The 20,976-nt window shown below is 31.9% G+C and overlaps 1 protein-coding gene and 1 long non-coding RNA gene across 2 annotated transcripts; both read left to right on the top strand.

Annotated features, from left to right (window-relative positions):
• Nucleotides 1–3,723: 3,723 nt before the first annotated feature.
• Nucleotides 3,724–4,322, top strand: LOC125185459. Its single transcript, XR_007170139.1, has 2 exons — nucleotides 3,724–3,993; nucleotides 4,066–4,322. It is a non-coding gene; the product is annotated as an uncharacterized LOC125185459 (long non-coding RNA).
• Nucleotides 4,323–19,440: 15,118 nt separating this feature from the next.
• Nucleotides 19,441–19,869, top strand: LOC125221462. Its single transcript, XM_048123582.1, has one exon. It carries the CDS (start codon nucleotides 19,441–19,443, stop codon nucleotides 19,867–19,869), a length of 429 nt encoding a protein of 142 aa, XP_047979539.1.
• Nucleotides 19,870–20,976: the final 1,107 nt, after the last annotated feature.

A 20,976-nucleotide genomic window follows, 5' to 3' on the forward strand; every position in this document is an offset into this window, starting at 1 on the left:
TATAAATAATTTAAAACATCTTAAAATATACTTTAGAACAAAATTTAGAAATCACAGCCCTTATCATTATTTATTACTGCGTCCGCCCTTGTATCTCATTACACTTAAAATACTAATTTAATTACACAAAAAAATCAATACCAAATTAACAACCTAAAATGAAAGTACGAGTAATATGGGATTGAGAGATTATTAAATATAAAATTTGGTTTTTATACATTTGCACTGAAAATTTTTTGCCAGAAAAATCAAACCAAACACCGAAATTCAAAAAAACTGAACAAAATTTTTAATTTCGATTTGGTTCAAATTGTATATTCAATTTTTGGTTGTTTTGCTCTTCGTATTAGTATATGTATGTAGACTTACGTAGTTGTTGGGTTGGTAGACAAAGCTTGAGAAATTGTTGTGTCTAAAATAATTGGGAAGTATTTCTGCAGAGAATTTGATATGATCCCAAATAATGAAGCTGTCACCACGTTTACCCCAACAAATTATGGAATTTGAGTTGAGATCATTGACCATGTGGAAGGTCTTGGTCAAGAAGGCCGGAGGTGGCCCAACTCCCCTCACCACATTTCTTATACTGCCGTCGCCGCTGCCGGAATATTCCCCGCCTCCACTGCTCGGACCACCAATACATGTACTCCTCTTTTGTCAATTACTTTGAAACTGATCAAGTTGAAATTGTTTAACTTTTATGCCCTTAATGTGATCTTAAATTTGCATGTATGCAATCAACAATGTGTATTATGTGAACAACTTTTCCTTTTTAGTAAATCAAGGCCGTTGATTTTCTATACGAATGTTTTTCGTGGTCCTTGTGTACAAGTGCAACCATATAAAATACTACATGCCAAAATTATGTTGTACTTAATTTAATTTACAATTAATTAATGTATGAGAGAGTCGTGAAACTTTACGATAAAACACTTTTTATTCATATTATTTGTAAATTTTAGAATATTTGTGCTGTACTTTTCAAGGTAAAATTTGTGTTGTAAAATTACGATAAAAATTTACAAGCTATGGAAGTTCTTGTTAACAAACTATGCTCTTTTGCTTTTTTTACGGAATTTGCTAAATTAAGATTTTTTTTATAGGGTTAATCGTCAAAAAATCATGAATAATAGGTCATTTTTGGTTTATGTTGCAACTTTAAGAAATTGAGTGATAAATGATGAAGTTTTAAAAACATCTCTATTTTCCCATTAGACCAAATTTATTTTATTTAGTTTTTAGATTCTTATTTTTTTTTAAACAATGTTGTTTAGTCATCTACGTCGTCACATTACATGCTTACGGCATTATTAATCCACATCACTAAAGTTTTATGTGTCAATTTAACATCGCATTTACCCGGAAAAAAATTGATGTGGGATTGCGTTGTTTTGAAATATGTGATTTGTCATTTAAATATGTACCAAAAATTGAACCTTGATACTCTTATAAACAATTAACCATTATAAATATTACTATCTCCGACCTATAATAGATGTCACACTTTCCTTTTTCAATTTGTCCAGCATAAAATGTCATATTTTCTTTTTTAAAAAAAATTATCTCTCACATTAATATAAATATAATATTTACTCTCTCCAATAATACACAAAACAATATGTTCTAAAATTCCGTGTCATCCGGTAGAATTGACCGGTAATCATGTGGTCAAACTACACTAAAATTTATCATCAAAACATATTTTGATATTTTTATACTAATATTATATTTTATTTCATTAGATCCAAAAATAATGATCACATATCAAATTAATAATAATTTAAATAATCAATTAGCTTAAACAAAAACAGAAATCATACAGTATTATGAAAAAAAAGGCAAAGCCCTACCCACCATCCTCTTTGTCCCGCCGCCTATTTTACTTTGTTGTATATTTTGAACGTCGCAAATCAAATCATAAAATATACTACTAGTTAATGTTCTATCTTTGACAATGTTTTAACCCTCGAATTTGTTTGGAGGATGGTTATGGTTTAGGAATTTTCAATTTCATTTTCCACCATCTCACCCAATTATCATAAAGCTAATCAATCTGTAATGTGAACCTAATTAAATAATTGAACAGTTGGACTAGCAAATCAATTATCAATTATCAATTATATATATATATATATATATAGGGTAGTAATATAATGCAAGCTTATATATTGTACAAACTCAAAACTCCTCAACACAACTTCAACAGTGTTTCAATATAATATCAACATAGTGTAAAATTTCAAGATTTTACTGTCAACGCAGTATCAACACAGTATCAACACAACATCAATCATTGACTACCGTTGAAATTCTGTTGAAATTTTCTTGTTGATGCTTTTTTGTGATCTGTTGACATTTTTCAATGGTCCAGATCATAGTTTTGAGTTTGTACAATATTTAGAGTTTTCATTTGATCACATTCCTATATATATATATAATGACTAACTTTATGACAATGTGAACCTAATTAAAGAATTGAACAATTGGACTAGCAAATCAATTATATATATAATCGGCCTCCCTCAATAAAAGATAATAGCGCCAAATTTAGTTTGCTTGTTGTCACGACCGCATTTTCTAAGAATAGAAAACACGGTTGATTGTGACTAGGGGAGGATTAAAGAAGCAGGGAAGAAAGGGTAAATAAACGAAACTCGATCATAGCTCGAAATAATAGGGGCAATTCGAATTAAATCAGAGTATTATCTCAACAGCTGACAACTCAAAGGAATACAATAACTCATCAATAAATGAACTCGAAAGAAACTACATTTAGCGGAAGCATTCGAGAGAAGAATCATATTATGTATGAAGACATAATATATTCGGAATATTTAAAAGCAAACACAAATCTTCACCAGCTCTCTCAACACCCACCGCGCTCGTCACAGCTCAACCTGCACATTTTTTAAAAAGAATGCAGGGCTGAGTACTTGATGCACTCAGTGGACTCATGCCGAAAATATTTTATAAAAAGTATTTATCATGCCACCATTGAGTGTCCTCGGGGTTCTAACTTTAAAAATGCCCAAGACACTAAAATCATTTCTCATTGTAAAATTCGACTGACTGCAGTCATTTTCCCATAGATGTCTACCATATATCCGATCCATTGATGACAAGGAATGTGGCCACATTCCAAGTCACTAGACCGGCCGACCCAAAAAACGGCTCACAATCCCCATTGGTGTACACTCAGCCCTGGTAGGGACTCACTCCTTAGCCGACTCCGAATTCGATTATCCATAGATGGGCAAAAGTCACAGCAGATAGGTTCCATAGATGAAACAAAACACGGCATGACAAATATTCATTTTCACATAAAAATATACTTAGGGCATTGCCCTTATTTAAAAAGAAAGTCCACCTCCTTCACTTAGCTCCTTAATCACTTTCTGCTCCAACCACAAACAACTTGCAAAGTTCACCCTTTGAAATAATATGATACGCTAAAATTAGACTTTGCAAAAAATTAAATTTACCAATGCATGCCTCCTAAGTGTGTGCTCAAAATATTCTTCGTTCTCATATAATAAAAACAGATTCATCAATTAAGTTATCCACATAGTTAATCTCTCGGTTGTCACTGGAAGAAGGCAATATGCACATTTCCAAAGTCCAAATACTTGATACTCCCACATCACTACACGTATATACTCCCCTAACCAACACATTTATTAAACCAAGGAAAAGAAAAAGGATTAGTACCTATGCTCCCACAATACTACACGTCCATACTCCCTTCCCAACACATGCGTATACAAAAAGAAAAAAAAGAATAGGTACTGCATACTCCCAGCCGTCACCAACGCGTCTTCCTCACCAATTCCTACCATCAACTCTCTCCCTCTCGACATTCTCTTCACAAAAATTAAGGAAACACCCATCTATCTAAATCTCAACTCAGTAATCGATATCGTCTTCTCTCTCTCTCCATGTCCCAAAAATTGGAGCAGCCACTCATTCTCCGTCCCTTTTCTCCTTCGGCGACAGGTAAGTCCACCTCCCTCATTTTCCTTTTAATTCTTATAACTATCATTATTCAAATTCGATTTGTTCGGGCAGAGGTTCATGTTGAAAATAGTTTCAAACAAAATGGCCAAAGATTATATCTTGGGAGCGGTTACAGATTATTCAAGGAATTATTCAAGAAGTTGCAAGGATGAACTAAATTCTCGTGGCCTACTGTGAGTGTGCTACCATGATTCATGAAAATATGCAGCAGGAATTTCATATGTAATTGGGAGAAATATACCTTTATGTAAGGGAGAAAGATATTGCAATTGCAGGAGGAATGAAACTCACGGCTTTCTCCTCTGGAACCTCTCTCTCAGACTTTTTATTTTTATTTATCTTGGATTTTGAAGAATGTGGAGATATAGAATAATTGGCCATCATAAAATGCCTATGCTCATCCGATAAACCTCATATCCTCTGCTCTTGCCATCTGAATAATATCTCAAATTGAGCTTAGCAAGACATTCACACCTAAATGACCGACACCTATCATCACAAACAGGAATGTACATACCTACAAATCAGTAAAAGTATCATTTTATCATAGTATCATTTTATCATAATATCATTTTATGCACTAAAAGTATCATTTTATGCAGTAAAAATATCATGTTATGCAATAAACCTATCATCACAAACAGGAATGTAAATACCTACAAATCAGTAATAGAATCATTTTATCATAGTATCATTTTATCATAGTATCATTTTATCCGACAAAACTATCATGTTATGCAGTAAACCTATCATCACAAACAGGAATGTACATACCTACAAATCAGTAATAGTATCATTTTATCATAGTATCATTTTATCATAATATCATTTTATCCGACAAAACTATCATATTATGCAGTAAACCTAACATTTATAAGCCAAAAGTATCATTTTAACACATAATCGACAATACATAATATAATCAAATAAGAATTTCAGTACATCAGAAACATAAACCAATCAACAACTAATATTAATCTAAAATCAAATTCAATACATGAATATGAACACAATCAATAAGCTAAGTAATAGATAATGATTGTTACCTTCGTTATTTGCTACAGATTCCATCGAAGCAAATTTTCACAGCAATTGAAGAGGTAATCAATGAAAATAAGAACGCAAAATTGAAAACATCTTCCCGATCACAATTATGGAAACAAAATCTGGAGAATACGGAATAATGAAACAAATCGAAGAAAATCTGGAGATGTTGAAATAAAATAGGCGAGAAATATGGAAGATGAAGATGAGAGAATCGATCTTAATTGTGAAGATGAAGATGAAGGAGAGAATTGAGTTCAAAAAGAATGAAAGCGTGATTCGCGCGTTTGGAGTAGAATTCAGAAATTAAATGAGGAAATTACATTTTTACCCCTCTGCGCCTTTTTTATAAGTAAATCTAAGTTTGAATCTCAACCACAAGATTATCAAATATGTGTGGTCCAGATTTAGTTATAGTTATTATGTGATTTGGAGCATTATGATATGATCACATCCCTATATATATATATATATATATAATTTGATTTACCGATTTCTGATTTTTTGCATTGCAGTTTGAGATTTCAGATTTCAACAAAGAATTAGGGTTCAAATTTTAGTGAAATATGTTTATAAGCTTCTGTAGTTGTATTGTTGGTAGATTGATTTCTGATTTGATAGCATATGAGAATATGAATCTTCATTTTCTGAAAGCTTGAAGCTCTGATGAATTATTTAGAAGATCTGTTAATATTAGAAAGCTTTTGTATCCAGTACAAATATGGATATTGGGTAAGCTAAATGTTGATATTGGGTAAGCTATATATGATGATGTGTAAGCTATATGTTGATATTGGATAAGGTATATGTTGATATTGGGTAAGCTATATGCTGATGATGTCTTAGCTAAATGTTGATAATGGGTAAGCTATATGTTGATATTGGGTAAACTATATGTTGATATTGGGTTAGATATGTGTTGATGATGTCTTAGCTAAATGTATGCTATATGTTGATATTTGTGAATTCAACAACCTGTTAGAATGATTGTAGTACTTGTCATAAGTTTGTTTCTAAACTAATCATGGTTTATGTTTACCAAAATTACAAATTTGCAAGTCGGTGAAGGAGAAGACAAAACATCATCTGACTGAATGCGAATGCAACAAATTTGCCAAGGTTGATGTGGAAGAGCTTATTGCAAATTGGGGAAAACAGTAGGAGCTTTGGAGGATTAAAAATAAACTTCTTTTGCGATATTTTTGAATGTAGAAATACTAATGGCATTACCTGGACATGTTATGTTAGTGTTCCTTTTGTCAGTAATGAGAAATATCGTAACTCATCTACAAAATATTAAGAAGTACATGATCTGGTATCGTTTCAATATTTGTGTTGATATTATTTTGTTATTCATAGCAACCTCAGAATGTGTATAGACCAATTATTGAGAATTCCAAATAGTAATGTTGAGAAAGTATACACGAATGATTGAGAATTCCAAATAGTAATGTTGAGAAAGTATACACGAATTATTGAGATTTCCAAATAGTAATGTTGAGAAAGTATACACGAATTATTGAGAAAGTATACACGAATTATTGAGAATTCCAAATAGTAATGTTGAGAAATTATACACGAATTATTGAGAATTCCAAATAGTAATGTTGAGAATTTATAAAGTTGTATTGATGTCCATTCGATTACATATAATTGAAAATTTAAGCAACACGAAATGTTTTGAACAAACTTAATAGTATATGGAAAATAAAATGAGATAACATTCAGAACATATGTTTGAGATTATTATTCTTCCATACAAACATGGAATCAAGAATGCTAAACAACCGAAATCACGGTAATAGGAACACCTAATTTATTTCTATTTTTTACTCCTCTTTACCGCAGTTCCTTGATTCATGATTAACCATTTTATGGCATTTCCCACATCGTCTAGGAGGTTTAGCTGCTGCCTTCTTCGCCGCATCCATCTTAGAAGGCAACCTGGATCCAAATCCTTTACACTTCACCACATTTGGCGGATGAGCATGTATAACATCAGGCCTCACAACACCATACAATTTCTCAAACCTCTTATTTTTCTCCAACACGGACATCACACAAGAACCATCACCAAAAAGCTGATTTTCAACATCCTCAATCATAGCTATAACTGCATTAATATTAGCAATGCTGCCAAGTAATAATGGCGCATGTTGTTTTTCTACCAGATTTTCGAGGATCAAATCCAACTTCTTTAGCATAATCTTCATAGAAGGAGATAGCAGCATCAAGTGACTTGAAACTTTTTCCAACAAAAGGCCTTAATTCTTCTTTGCACAGAGGTGTAACTTTAACTAAAATATAAATTCAACATTTTAGAAAACAACTTCAACATATCAGGTTACAAAAATCAATAATAAAGTACAGAAACATCAATAAATTACATTATCAACACACAACATAAAACATACAAATTAAAACTAAGAAACAGAGAATAAGAACAAAAAACAGAGGAAACAACATATGAATAAAACTGATAGAATAATCATCAAACAAACTGAGACAAAAAAACACTAAAACTAGTACTAATCAATGAAAAAACTATTAAAAGCATAAAGATGTATCGTAACATGAACAACAGAATAAAAAATTATAAAAATTACTAATGAATGTATGAAATAACAGCTCGAATAGAAACAGAAACTTCAAATACAAAAATTGAGAAGATGCATATCGAATGATTAACACATACCTGTCATTACTGAACAAAGACAAGCAAAATAACTTCGAAAAGGAGACAATCGCGATAGGTTGATGAGATCGGCAGAAATTGACAAGCAAAATAGCTTCAAAAAGAAGAAAATCGCGTGAAGACTCAATTTGATGAGATCGCCAGATTTTGAACAGCGAAAATCACTTCCTCCAATATATAATAGCGTGATTCATAAAATATAAATTTGGGAAGAAATCTCTGAGATTTGAAGATCGATTTTGATGATACGAAGAGGAGAAGAGAAATTTAGGGAGGAGAAATTTTAGGAATATAAATCTGGGGTTTGACCGTGAATTAGAGAGTATTGGCATGCAATTGGAATAGACTAAAATACCCTTTTCATATTATTTAAATTAATAAAAAGAAAAATATATTTCAAATCTAGGCTAAATCAAGCCCTTAGATTAGAAGAATGAATGGTTATGATGAAGTCTTAATTTGTGATTGGAAATTAGTTAGCATATGATCATGCCCCTATAGTAGCATATTAAAGCAACACAAATTTATGCAATTCGAAGTTAAAAGTCTTATTTGACACAACACGTTTTAAACTTTATCACAGTAAAATTGTTATTAAAAAAGAGATAGATACTATATAAATCAAAAAAATTATTGACTTAATTTTATATTTTTTAAAATTAGAATATAAAATCATGAACTTTTAATATTTATAAATTTTCTTACAATGATCAAAATGAAACTAATATAGCGAAATCAATTATGATATGAAAATAAACACTGTTGTTTTCTAAAAATAATATCACTATATTTTGAGTGTTAATTTAAATATGTCAATATATTTAAAACGACATGATTTTATTTTCATAGCATATTTGATTTTGACATATTAAATAGTTGGAGTATAAATTTTGATTTTTTATCACTATGAGACAATTACAAAAATTGAATATTTGTGATTTTATATTTTAGTTTCGGACATTATGGTTAAGATCAAATCATTGCCACATTTTGCTATGATTTTTTTAGTTCATTCATCAAAATTACATCTTATGTATTTAGGTAAATTTATCTATAATAAAGTTGTTTTAATTTCTACTAATAATACTTCAACCAATTCTTCTCTTAATTTTATTTATCTTATTTTCAATTTTACATTAAAATTTATGACATAAACTTTTACGACTAATTTCTGTTAATGAAGATTGGAGATGTTAAGCTTTTATCTTAACCATTCTGGCATGAAAGACTCGCCAGCCAAAAATTGAGGAGTTATGGTTAAGATGAACTCATTATAGGCTTAAGGCCTAAAATAAAGAAGGCTCGACTAACTGGACCGAGTAGTTTGAAATCGTAAAAGATGATCCGAGTGATATTCTTAATCATAATACAACATTATAACAGTAGATGAAGTACTTATACCTTTTCTGGTCAATTATAAGTGAAACATTTCTTTTGAGCACAATGTTTAAGTAAGTGATGTTTAGTGAATTAATTGGAGAGATAATAAAGTATGAGAATGTACAAAATAGAGAAATGAAGAGATGATAAAATATTAGAGAGAATAGAATGTGATTCATACTTCTATTCTATTCATTTGTTTAGTACGATAGAGTAAAGGGGAGAATTGAAGGAAGTTGAAAGAAAATGCAACAAATTTATCATTTTATTCGTATCTTGCAACAAAAAAAAATCACTCATTTAAAGTGGGATGATAAAAAAAATAATATATCTCGCTTAAAAGAGGAAGTATTTGGCACAAAATCTCTTCCTGATCTGGGCGGAAGGCAACAAAGGAATTAGTTCTTGATGCTTTAAGGCAAAGTGACTCACTATATAGTGATGCACTTCTTCAAATTAATGTTCATTAATTTACCAATAAAAAATGACTTTGACTAGGAGTACTTCTTAAACAATGACTATGAATTTCTTGTGGTTAATAATTAATGGGGAATTGTAGAAATTCATCATCTAGTTTCCCACAAAGTACTCCCATCGTTTTCTAATCAAAATATCTACTTAAATATCAATACGTTTCAATTACCCCATTCAAATATCAATATTTGCTTCTCTCAATCATAAGATAATAATCAACCCCTATCATCAATTAAAATTTACAGTAGAGTATTTAAAAATAAGTATACTACTCAATAATAATAAGGGTTGATTTCATAGAAGGATCCTACTCAACTAGTGAGTACTAAAAAATTTGTGTCAAAATAGGCAATAAACTTTATTTTTCTTTCCAATAAGGTACTAATTCCTTTTGTACTTTTATAGATATTTTTAAAAGAGTAAATAGTCATTTACATCACAAAGTTTGGTCAAAATATAGTCTATATATCGCACAAAGTTTAAATCCGCTAATTAAATCACAAAGTTTCAATTTTTCTAGTTTATCTCATGGGTCGAATTTTAGGTGGAATATTTGCATCTCTAAATTGAAATTTATCTTGAAATCTCAAACCAACTTTGAAATTAAGCTCCTTGTGATTTCAATCTATCTTGAAATCTCAATTCACGTCAACAAAAATTCCACCTAAAATTCGACTCATGGGATAAACTAGAAAAACTAAAACTTCGTGATTTAATTAGAGGATTTCAAACTTTGTGTGATAGACCAGATTTTAACCAAACTTGGTGATTTAGATGGCTATATACCATTTTTAAAATTATATTTCTTATGTAATTTAGTTACCTAATTTATCCCAATCAAATCAAAATGTCAATTAGTCGCTATAAACATTAAAAAATTTAGAATTACTATAATTTTCTTAACAAATAGATAGAATATCTCAATTCTTTTAAATATAAATTAGTCAAAGTTAATCTAAAAAATGTTCAGTCAAAGAAAAAATCATGAAAAATATTAGTAGTAGAATCATATTTCCAGAAAAATTAAGTGTATGATTTTATTTATTCTACTGTGCAAAAGATGGCTCTTATAAGCTAGCTATCTTCATATACTTATAATATTTTTATATAGTTTCAATTACAGAAAAATCTTATAATGTACATAGATGTATAGGTACGTTTTCGCTTTTTAAAGACTTCATGCTAAGGAAAATCAATATTTATTTTTAAGGTATTATTTAAATATTTGATTCTTGTAATATTTCAATTCTCTATTATATTTCATAGAAAATTTAAAAATATTTTATCGACAATATATAGTAAATTAAAATAACAGTATTATACTTTACCAAAAAAAAATAACAGTATTATAATTATTTGTTTGAAATCAATTATATAATTAAATTATTTTTAAACCTATTTATTAAGGTAAGAAAAGAGCTAATATCTTATTTGAAAGATATATAATTGAAATTTAATATTCATTTTTATAAAATTTTTTGTTTATTATCTTTATTGATACGAATTACGAACACTATAGTTTAGTAACCTTTGGAAAACTAACACCAATAATAATCAATTCTAATTCTCAAATACTATAAACTTCAAATAATAAACAAATATTAAAATTGAAGAAAAGTAATTCCCTCCGTTTCGAAGAATATGCACTTTGGGTTCGGCACAAGTTTTAATGTAAAATTAGTAAAGTAAGAGAGAGACAGAAAGAAAAAAAGATTAAAGTATTGTTAGAGGAGAATGAGTCACGTTTTATTAGAGAAAAAAGATATTTTAAAATTAAAAAATATACTATATTCTTATAGAATGAACTAAAAAAGAAAGAATACATATTCTCGTGGGACAGAAGGAATAGTATAAAACAATGAAAGTAGGAAAGTAAAGTCCGTGATTTCGCGACCTTCTATTTAATACAACGTCGAATAGAAAATAGCCAGAGAGCCGACATGAAAATTGAATGGATTGGAAGATAATTCTCTTTGTACTTTTTTCCAAACATATCGACTTCCTTCGATTTGATAGTATTAAATTTTATGGTTAAAGAGCAATGACTTTGAATTTCTCCAACGTTTAATAGAAAAAAATTGTCATATAAATTAAAGAAATTAATTATTGATGTTAATATGTGTCTTAGTCATTACTTCTCGCAATGTAAATGTACTACAGTTTTTTTCCTTCCTACAAAAGATGGCACAATGACTTTGATTTTCTCCAACGTTTAATAAAAAAAATCTGTCATATAAATTAAAGAAATTAATTATTGATCTTAATACTTCTCACAATGTAATGTACTACTCTCTCTATGCCACTTTAAATGAACCATTATGTCCACTAAAAATGACACATTTACAAAAATAGAGACATCACTCTATTTTTCCCCTCTATCTTACTTAATTCATTCACTGGACTCACATAAAATCCTATGTCTGAATAGAAATGATGCTCTTAGAGTGGGACACAGGGATTATCGTTTTTCTCCTTCCCACAAAAGATGACACACTTTCTTAGGTGACACATGATATTTTTTTAGAAGATGTTTAATGTGTTTGACGGTTTGAGTAGAGAAAAAAATGCATATCAATGTATTAATCAAAGGAGAAAAATGTAATTAATGTAAATATTAACGAAGAATGAAAAGTATAATCCAATATATTATTAATGATTTATTATTAAAAAAGTAATAGTTTGATATTGTCCTGGAATTAAAAAATAGGGATTTTTTGACATTGTTTTAGACTGAGTAGTTATTTTGACACATATTTCTTTATCAATCCAAAGTTAAATATATAGTGAACCCTAGTCAAAATAAAACTTTGCAATGGTAGATGAACTTTATTATTCTCTATACATTAAAGTTTTAAAAAAAAATTAGATATGGACATTTTTTAATTAATACTATTAATGAAGTTAATTTGCATGTCTAATTATATCACCTATGATTCATAGAGTATTCTTATTGTTAGTGTGTGTCCCAACTAAAACTAGTGGACACAATAGGAACGTTCTAAAAAGCAAAAGATTAAGATAATCTGTCCTCAACTTAAGGACGCTTTTCTTTTCCGTCCTAAATTATGATTATTTTTAAAAATTTCCAAACTCTAGTAATTGCGTCTCAATTTTTGTGTCCCTAAAAGATAAGTTTTTGTAGTGCGACCCACGTCATATTTTTTTTGATTCACTAATAAAAACTACTCCCTCCATCCCACGTCATGAGTCTCATTTGAGTTCGCCATGTGTTTTAAGAAATACAAAGGAAATTTGGTGAAAAAATATAGTGAAATGTGGGTCATAATTTATACATTTTAGTTTTGTAATAAAATCTATGAAGAAAAAAGGTTAGTGAAATATGAGGTCTATTACTATTTATGGAATATCCAACCGGGACTCTTAAAGTGGAACATCCAAAACTGGTAAACAAAACTCTAAAATGGGACGGAGGGAGTAGTTTTTTTTTTTTTTTTTTAGTTTTGGCATATGATCTACAAGTTTTTATCTTTTTATTTGTCGCTTACGTTTTCTCTCGCTTATTTATTTAATTTCAATTTATAATATTTTAATTATTTTTTTATTATATTTTATTAATTCTTCAATAAATTTGTGTCATATCAAAAGTATTATTCATAAGAGCATTAGGAATGGGAGCCGATTGCCCCCATCGGCTCTAGAGGCCTCCATTGTGGAGCACGGGCCTTTCTCCACTCACCATGGGCTCTTTCTGTTTACTCGCTTTAAATTGAGTATCCCTTTCCCTTCCTTTCCTGCTAGGATTGGAAATCCTGTATTTTACATATCCATACGATTGAGTCCTTGGGTTTCCGAAATAGTGTAAAAAGAAGTGCGTCCCTAAGGCCGTTACATCGGCTGGGCAGATCTCGTCCTTTTTTATTCATTTTTTGTCCCCTATATATACCTTATTCCCACCAATTATTCACATTTATCCCACTCCATTTTATCTCACTCTATATTTTACTTCTCTCTAGTCACAATGTTTACAATATTTTTATCAATGTTTTAGTTTCTTTTTTTCTATATTTTTTTTTAAAATGTAGGATGTTTTCTTTTTAATGAAATTTGTTTTTTTATTAAGTTGTCTTTATTTATTGTTATTTTATTTTTTTATTTAACACAAATAATGAAAAATGAAAAATATAAAATAGTGTAGATGTGGAAATGAGATGAGCTCTGAGATAGGTTCTGAGATGTGTCTACTGACGTGGCAGGAAAAAATGGAAATAGATTCTGAGATGGGCTCCGGAGAGGGATCACCATTGCTAATTCTCGGTTGAAAAGAACATTTCACAACTAGTCCTTTCCTTATCCGGGTCACAGACAACAAACACACTTTTTCTTGATGATTAAATGCAGAGAAGGAATTGTAGACGTAGAAAATTCAAAATTAAGTAGAGTGACTTTGACTAGACTTGGCTCCGGAGAGAGATCACCATTGCTAATTCTCGGTTGAAAAGAACATTTCGCAACTAGTCCTTTCCTTATCCGGGTCACAAACAACAAATACACTTTTTCTTGATGATTGAATGTAGAGAAGGAATTGTAGACGTAGAAAATTCAAAATTAAGTAGAGTGACTTTGACTAGACTTGGCTCCGGAGAGGGATCACCATTGCTAATTCTCGGTTGAAAAGAACATTTCACAACTAGTCCTTTCCTTATCCGGGTCACAGACAACAAAATGTTTTAAAAACCGGACCGGCAAGCGAACCGATAAGGCTATTGGTTCACGGTTCAACTGGTCCGACCGTTGAACCACCGGTCGAACCGTATCACTGTTTAAATTATATTTTATTATATTATATATATAAAATACATATTAAAATTAGATATAAATAAGATTACGTATACAATTATTATATGTATGACAAAGTGAGTCACGTGACTCTCCACTTTTGGAGCAGAAGATGAGTGGTCACTTCTGTTGTAGGCTGCAGGAGGTGAACCATTTTTAATTTTCAATTCCTCATTCTCTTTCTTTTTAGTTACACAGCCTCTTCTCTATCTCTCTCTATCTTTTTCTTTTCAAATTCACTATTCTTTCTTTAAAATTTTTGTTCGCCGTCGACGAGCAACAACACAACTCACGCTCTAATCTCTTTTTTCTCCTATTTCTTTCATAGCAACCCAATAAGAAATCGGACGGGGAAGTGATTTTTGGCAGCAAGCGATTCAATTTCAGAATAAAGAAGAGAAGATAGCAAAATCGGCCAAACCGGTTCGCGGTTTCCGGCCAGACCGTCCGGTTTATCCGGTCTAAAACGGCCCAACTAGCAGACAGTTTTTATGCTTGAATCGAATCGGACTACTCACCGATTGCGGCCGAACCGGTCGGTCCGGTCCGCTTTTTAAAACACTGCAACAAACACACTTTTTCTTGAAGATTGAATGCAGAGAAGGAATTGTAGTAGACGTAGAAAATTCAAAATTAAGTAGAGTGACTTTGACTAGAGAAGGAATTATAGACGTAGAAAATTCAAAATTAAGTAGAGTGACTTTGACTAGACTTGGCTAATTGACTAGATCTTGGTTATTAATTAATGTGGATTTATAGACATTCATGATTCATCATTTAAATTTACTAGCTTGTAGTATTAGTTTCCGTCAAGGTACTCCTATCGCTTTCTTATCCAAATTTCTAATTTAATATCAGCGTGTTACAAGTTGGTTGCAAAAGAGATCAAAATTTCATATTAAATATTAATGCGTACGAGTTGGTTGCAAAAGAGATCAAAATTTCATATTAAATATTAATGCGTACGAGTTGGTTGCAAAAGAGATCAAAGTTTCAAATTAAATATTAATGCGTTGCAAATAGGTATGCTTATTCGACTGGTTTCAATTCTAATCGGACCGATTGACTAGTTAACTGGTGTAAATTTTTCATAAATCCTAGAATTGGTCGGTTTCTGTTCGAAACCGAAACCAATTTGTAGTTTTAATCCGAAATTTTTAAATAATTCATTATAAAAAAAATAATAATCCAATATCCAGAAATATAACATATAATACCTAAAAATTCAAATGAATACACAATGAATACAAACCAACAATACAACTATATTCATGTCGTTAATTGATGGGTAAGACTAGTAGGTTTATGTTGCCACATTTTTTTAAAAAAAATTCTAAAATTTAGCAATTTTTTTACAGAAAGGAATTTTAAAATTCAATCTCATTTTCACTTTTTTTTTTGGCTAAATAAATATTAAATGGAATTTCTAATACTAATTGATCTTGTTAGACCATTTCCAACAGTACTGCAAAACTTAAAATGCAGTAGAATAATACCTCCAATAATACTGCAAAACTAATCCCATTATAGGTTTTTGAAGAAAAAATACCTATCTTTAGGTTTGCACCAAAAGTATACCAAAAAACTTTTCAGATTTTATTTTATTACATTCAAGTCCAAATCATTTTATATTTATCTAACATAGGAAAGAAAAGGGAAGAAAGAGGGGAAGGGAGAGAAGTAAAAATACACAAAAACAAAAACTTACCGGCACTGTTCCGGCTAGAAGAAGAAGATAGAAAAAAACCTAATTTTATTCTATTAATATTTGGTTGGTAATTAATTAGTGGGCTGACGCATATTAGTATATACACATGTTATTGATTAGTTAAAAAGCTACACGCGTTTTTTTTTTCTAAATTAACAAATAGAAATATTATGCCTATTAATATTGATTAGTTATGCTTTATTAAATTTCTACATAATTTAATAGCTTATAAATTTTAATATTAAGAATTGATTTATTTTAGTTTAAAAAATTGACAAAAAAATATTTAATTTTAAACTAATATTATGCCTAATGCATAATATCAAACTATATATGTTATCAAGTACTATAACAAACAACGGTTAAACATTAATAATTAAAACGATACCTAATGTATATACTAGTGGTATCTTTAAATAAAGTTTAATTTTGAATTTTAGTTAACCTATTTATAACTTTTGATAACTTTTGTAGTACTAGTATTTTTTTTTATTTAATAAATAATAGATTTCATATATAGTTATATTAATTAATAAATCTTATCATATTATTTTATTTAATTTAAGTTATTGATAAGTGTCATAAGGTTAGTGTGTAATTTAGATAAAATATATAGGTATGATTGAAAAGTATAAAAAGTTAGTGGGTGAGGAATATTCTTTTGGGTTTGAGTTTAGTGTAAATGGTTGGAGCAAAATCAATATTTAGTGTGAGATTTACACTAAAATAGGTTTGAGTTTAGTGGAATGGTTGGAGATGCTCTTATGACTTTTTACTTAAAATGGAACAATGAATAAATTATTCACTAGCATGTTAAAATTGAATAAATTGTACTCCCTCCGTCCCATTGAAGATGATCCACTTTCCTTTTTAGTTTGTCTCAACCAAGATGACTCATTACCAAAAATGAAAACTCATTTATCTCTACTTTATCCCTCTCTCTTACTTTATTCTCTCCACTCAACATACATAATAAAGTTGCATAAAATCCCGTGCCGCCCAAGAAAGGGGTCATTTTCCTTGGGACGGAGGGAGTACTTGTTTAATAAATTTAAATTTCTATTATATGAAATGATCTTGTAATTGTTATAAGCTCTTTTGGATATGAAAACAAACTCATGAAATTCTATTCATTAGTATTTAGTTTATCAAAATTGGACTTAGGAAATAATTGTACATTCAAAGCATCACAGTGTATATACAATTAAATACTTCAGAAAACTTAACACGATTTAAATCTAAAATCACTCAATGTTTCAATTATTTTATTTCAGTTCAATATTAATTCAATTAAGTTAGATTAATTAGTATACTTCTTCCGTCCCTGAAAAGTATGAACTATTTCCTTATTATCTCGTCTCTGAAAAGTATGAACTTTATAATTTTAGAATAGTTAAGCATCACATTATCCCTACACATCATTTCATTTACAACTTATACCACTACAATCTTAATAATGTGGAGTCCACTCTCCACTAACACTACTTAAACTACCCTTTTATATATCTTCATCTCTCTTACTTTACTAATAACACATTAAAACTCGTGCCGAACTAAATGTTCATATTTTTCGGAGACGGAGGGAGTATTAAATTATAGAAAAAATTAAAATTAAATTGTAATCCGGTTCCGGTTAAAAACGGTCGGTTTAGATTGGAACATGAACCATTTTTTTTAATGGAACCGGTACCGAAACCTATTCACCAGCTCCCGGTTCCTCAATTAATCGGCCAGTTCCAGTTAACCGAGACCCGGACAACCATTTACGCACCCCTAGTTGCAAGTAGGTTGCAAAAGAGATCAAAATTTCTAATTACATATTAATACGTTATACAAGTTGGTTGAAAAGGAGTTCAAAATTTCTATCTAAATACTAATTCCGTCTCATAAGTCACATTTTGCTATTTCGGTTCGTCCCATAATAAGAGTCACTTTCACTTTTACCATAAATGGTAAGTAGTACCTCACATTCCACTAATAAGAGTCACATTCACTTTTACCATAAATGGTAAGTAGTACCTCACATTCCACTAACTCACTTCACTCAGATTTTTTTATAAAATCAATATAAAAAGTTGGTCATATTCCACTAACTTTTTCAACTCACTATTTTTTACATTTTGGAAAACTTGTGCCCATATCAAATGTGATTTATATTATGAGACGGATGGTGTATTAATAATGCGTTACAAGTTAGTTGAAATAGAGACAATGATAAAAACATCTTGCTTTGAAGATGATCCCTTCTTGGGCGACATGAGATTTTATGCAGTGTTATTTTATATATTTGGTGAAATAATAAAGTAAGAGAGAGGGATAAAGTAGAGATAAAAAAAGTTTCTAATTTTAGTAATAGCTCATTTTAGATGAGACTAACTAAAAAGAAAAGTGAGTCATTTTCAGTTGAACAAAGGGAATATTTTTCTTCACATGTTATGAAATGCTCAATCAAATAACAGTACAAGAAGCAACAAGATCAACGTATAAACAAAAATGTGCTCTATACAAAATCAATTCAATTTATAAAGCAAAAGGTCATAGTTGATCTAAAATTTCAGCCAATTCATTAACAACAACAGTAATCTGCATTACATGATTCCTATCTGAGAATGACACTCCAATATTTAAAACTCTACTAACTAATAAAGTACAATTTCAAACCTCCTCTCTCTATTGTGGATTTATAATATATATTAGTTCACGTGGTAAAGTACAATTCATTTTACTAATGCTTTTTTACTCACAATCCACTAATAGGTTAAAACTTCCTCCGTCTCAATCTGAGAGCATCTCCAATGGCGGACGTCGCGGTAGGACGTCGCCGACATCCGACCGGACGTCCGCCGTAGTGGCGACGAAGGGCGCCCACGCCCGTCCCAAACGCCCGTCGGATGGGCTCGGACGTCCGACCCACGGGAAGGCGGACGTCCGCCGTAGGGGCGAGAGTCGGACGTCCAAGTATTAATTTTTTTTTTTGAAACTCTATAAATAAGGCTCGTTGAACTTCATTTCGTTCACACCACTTGTGTTGACAAGTTTCTCTCTCTAAACTCTATTTTCAAGTATATCTAGAATGACGAGTATTCGTGCGGGTGGTAGTGGCGGAAGAGTTAGTGATAATGAATTGGATCTCGCTGTGCAAGAGACGATTGATCGATTGCTCCGGCAGAGGCAGCAGCGGCGGTACCTAGGCCTATCCATCGCCGACGTCATGTACCCCAGACCACATTGCTGCACATATTCGGTTTTATGAGGACTATTTTGCTCCGCAGCCGCGTTTTGGGATGCCTTATTCCGGCGACGTTTTAGGATGCATCGTCCGCTGTTTATGCATATCGTGGGTGCTTTAGAGAGAAGATACGAGTTTTTCAGGATCAGGGAGGATGCGGCTGGCAAACCCGGACACACGCCCTTACAGAAGTGCACTGCCGCAATCAGGCAACTGGCGTACGGAGGCCCGACCGACATGTTCGACGAGTACCTCCACATTGGCAAGTCTTCAGCCGTCGAGTGTCTGCTGAATTTTTGCGCGGGCGTTAGATCGATATTCGGGGATCATTATCTTCGGCATCCGAACCCCGAAGACTGCCAGCGGCTGATAAATATGCACGGGTCGGTGCACGGGTTCCCTGGGATGTTGGGCAGCATAGATTGTATGCATTGGGAGTGGAGGAACTGCCCCGTCGCCTGGAAGGGGATACACACTTCCGGCTTCAAAGCCAAGCATCGCACGATGATCCTTGAAGCTGTAGCCTGACTACCGGCTGTGGATATGACATGCTTATTTTGGAGTCACTGGGTTGACCAACGACCTCAACGTTCTCCAGTCGTCGCCCCTGTTCAACGATCAGTGCAATGGCATTGGTCCCGCCATCAGTTTTGTCGCCAACGGCAACCAGCACAATATGGGATACTATTTGGCGGATGAGATATACCCAAACTGGCCCGTCTTTGTGAAGATGATCAAGCATGCGATCGGACCAAAGAAGTCCTACTTTGCGAGCCGTAAGGAGGCAGCACGCAAGGATGTTAAGCGGGCATTTGGTGTGCTCCAGAGTCGATGGGGGATGGTGAAGGGTCCGGCACGGCAGTAGTATATTCCCAACATCGGCGACATCATGGACGCATGTATCATTTTGCATAATATGATTGTCGAAGGTGAAGGGGACGAACTGACTCAGTGGACCAACGAAGATGATACGGGTGCCAGTCCAAGCCACGGCGTGGCCAGCGCGAATGTGAACATGGGGGTACCGCATGGAGAGGTTGAGCGGTTGCGCGCATTTGCCGACATGCGGCAAAGAGATGCCCATATTCGACTTCAGGGGGATATCATCGAAGATGTTTGGACGCAGAGGGGTTGACGTTGATGTGGTTGTTTTTTTTTTAATCTACTATGTAATTTTTTTTTTTCGAATTATGAATGTTTTTTAATTAATGAAATATTCGCATTTTCCCGTTCGTATTCATGTCGAATTTTAATTCAGCAAATTTTAATTTTAATTGTGAATTTAATTTTATTGCGAGAAGTCCTAATGGACGTCCTAGTGGGAAGTCCTAGTGCAAGGGAAGTCCTAGTGATGTGGCAGTGGAATGGGAAGTCCTAGTGATGACGTGGCAGGAGGTTTTTGTGGGAAGTCCTAGTAGGAAGGGCGCCACCGGAGACGCTCTAAGTGACACAACTCTCTTTTAGAATGTTCCACTCTAAACGACACATTTATAATTATAGTAATAACTTTTTCTCTCTACTTTTTCCCTCTCACATATTTTATTTTCTACACTTTACCACAAAACAACAATAACGAATCAGAAATTATTCACTTAGAGGGGAACGGTGAGAGTACTTATTTCACTAACTTTTTTT

This window comes from Salvia hispanica, chromosome 4 (genome assembly GCF_023119035.1).
Source record: "Salvia hispanica cultivar TCC Black 2014 chromosome 4, UniMelb_Shisp_WGS_1.0, whole genome shotgun sequence".
NCBI classification, from domain to species: domain Eukaryota; kingdom Viridiplantae; phylum Streptophyta; class Magnoliopsida; order Lamiales; family Lamiaceae; genus Salvia; species Salvia hispanica.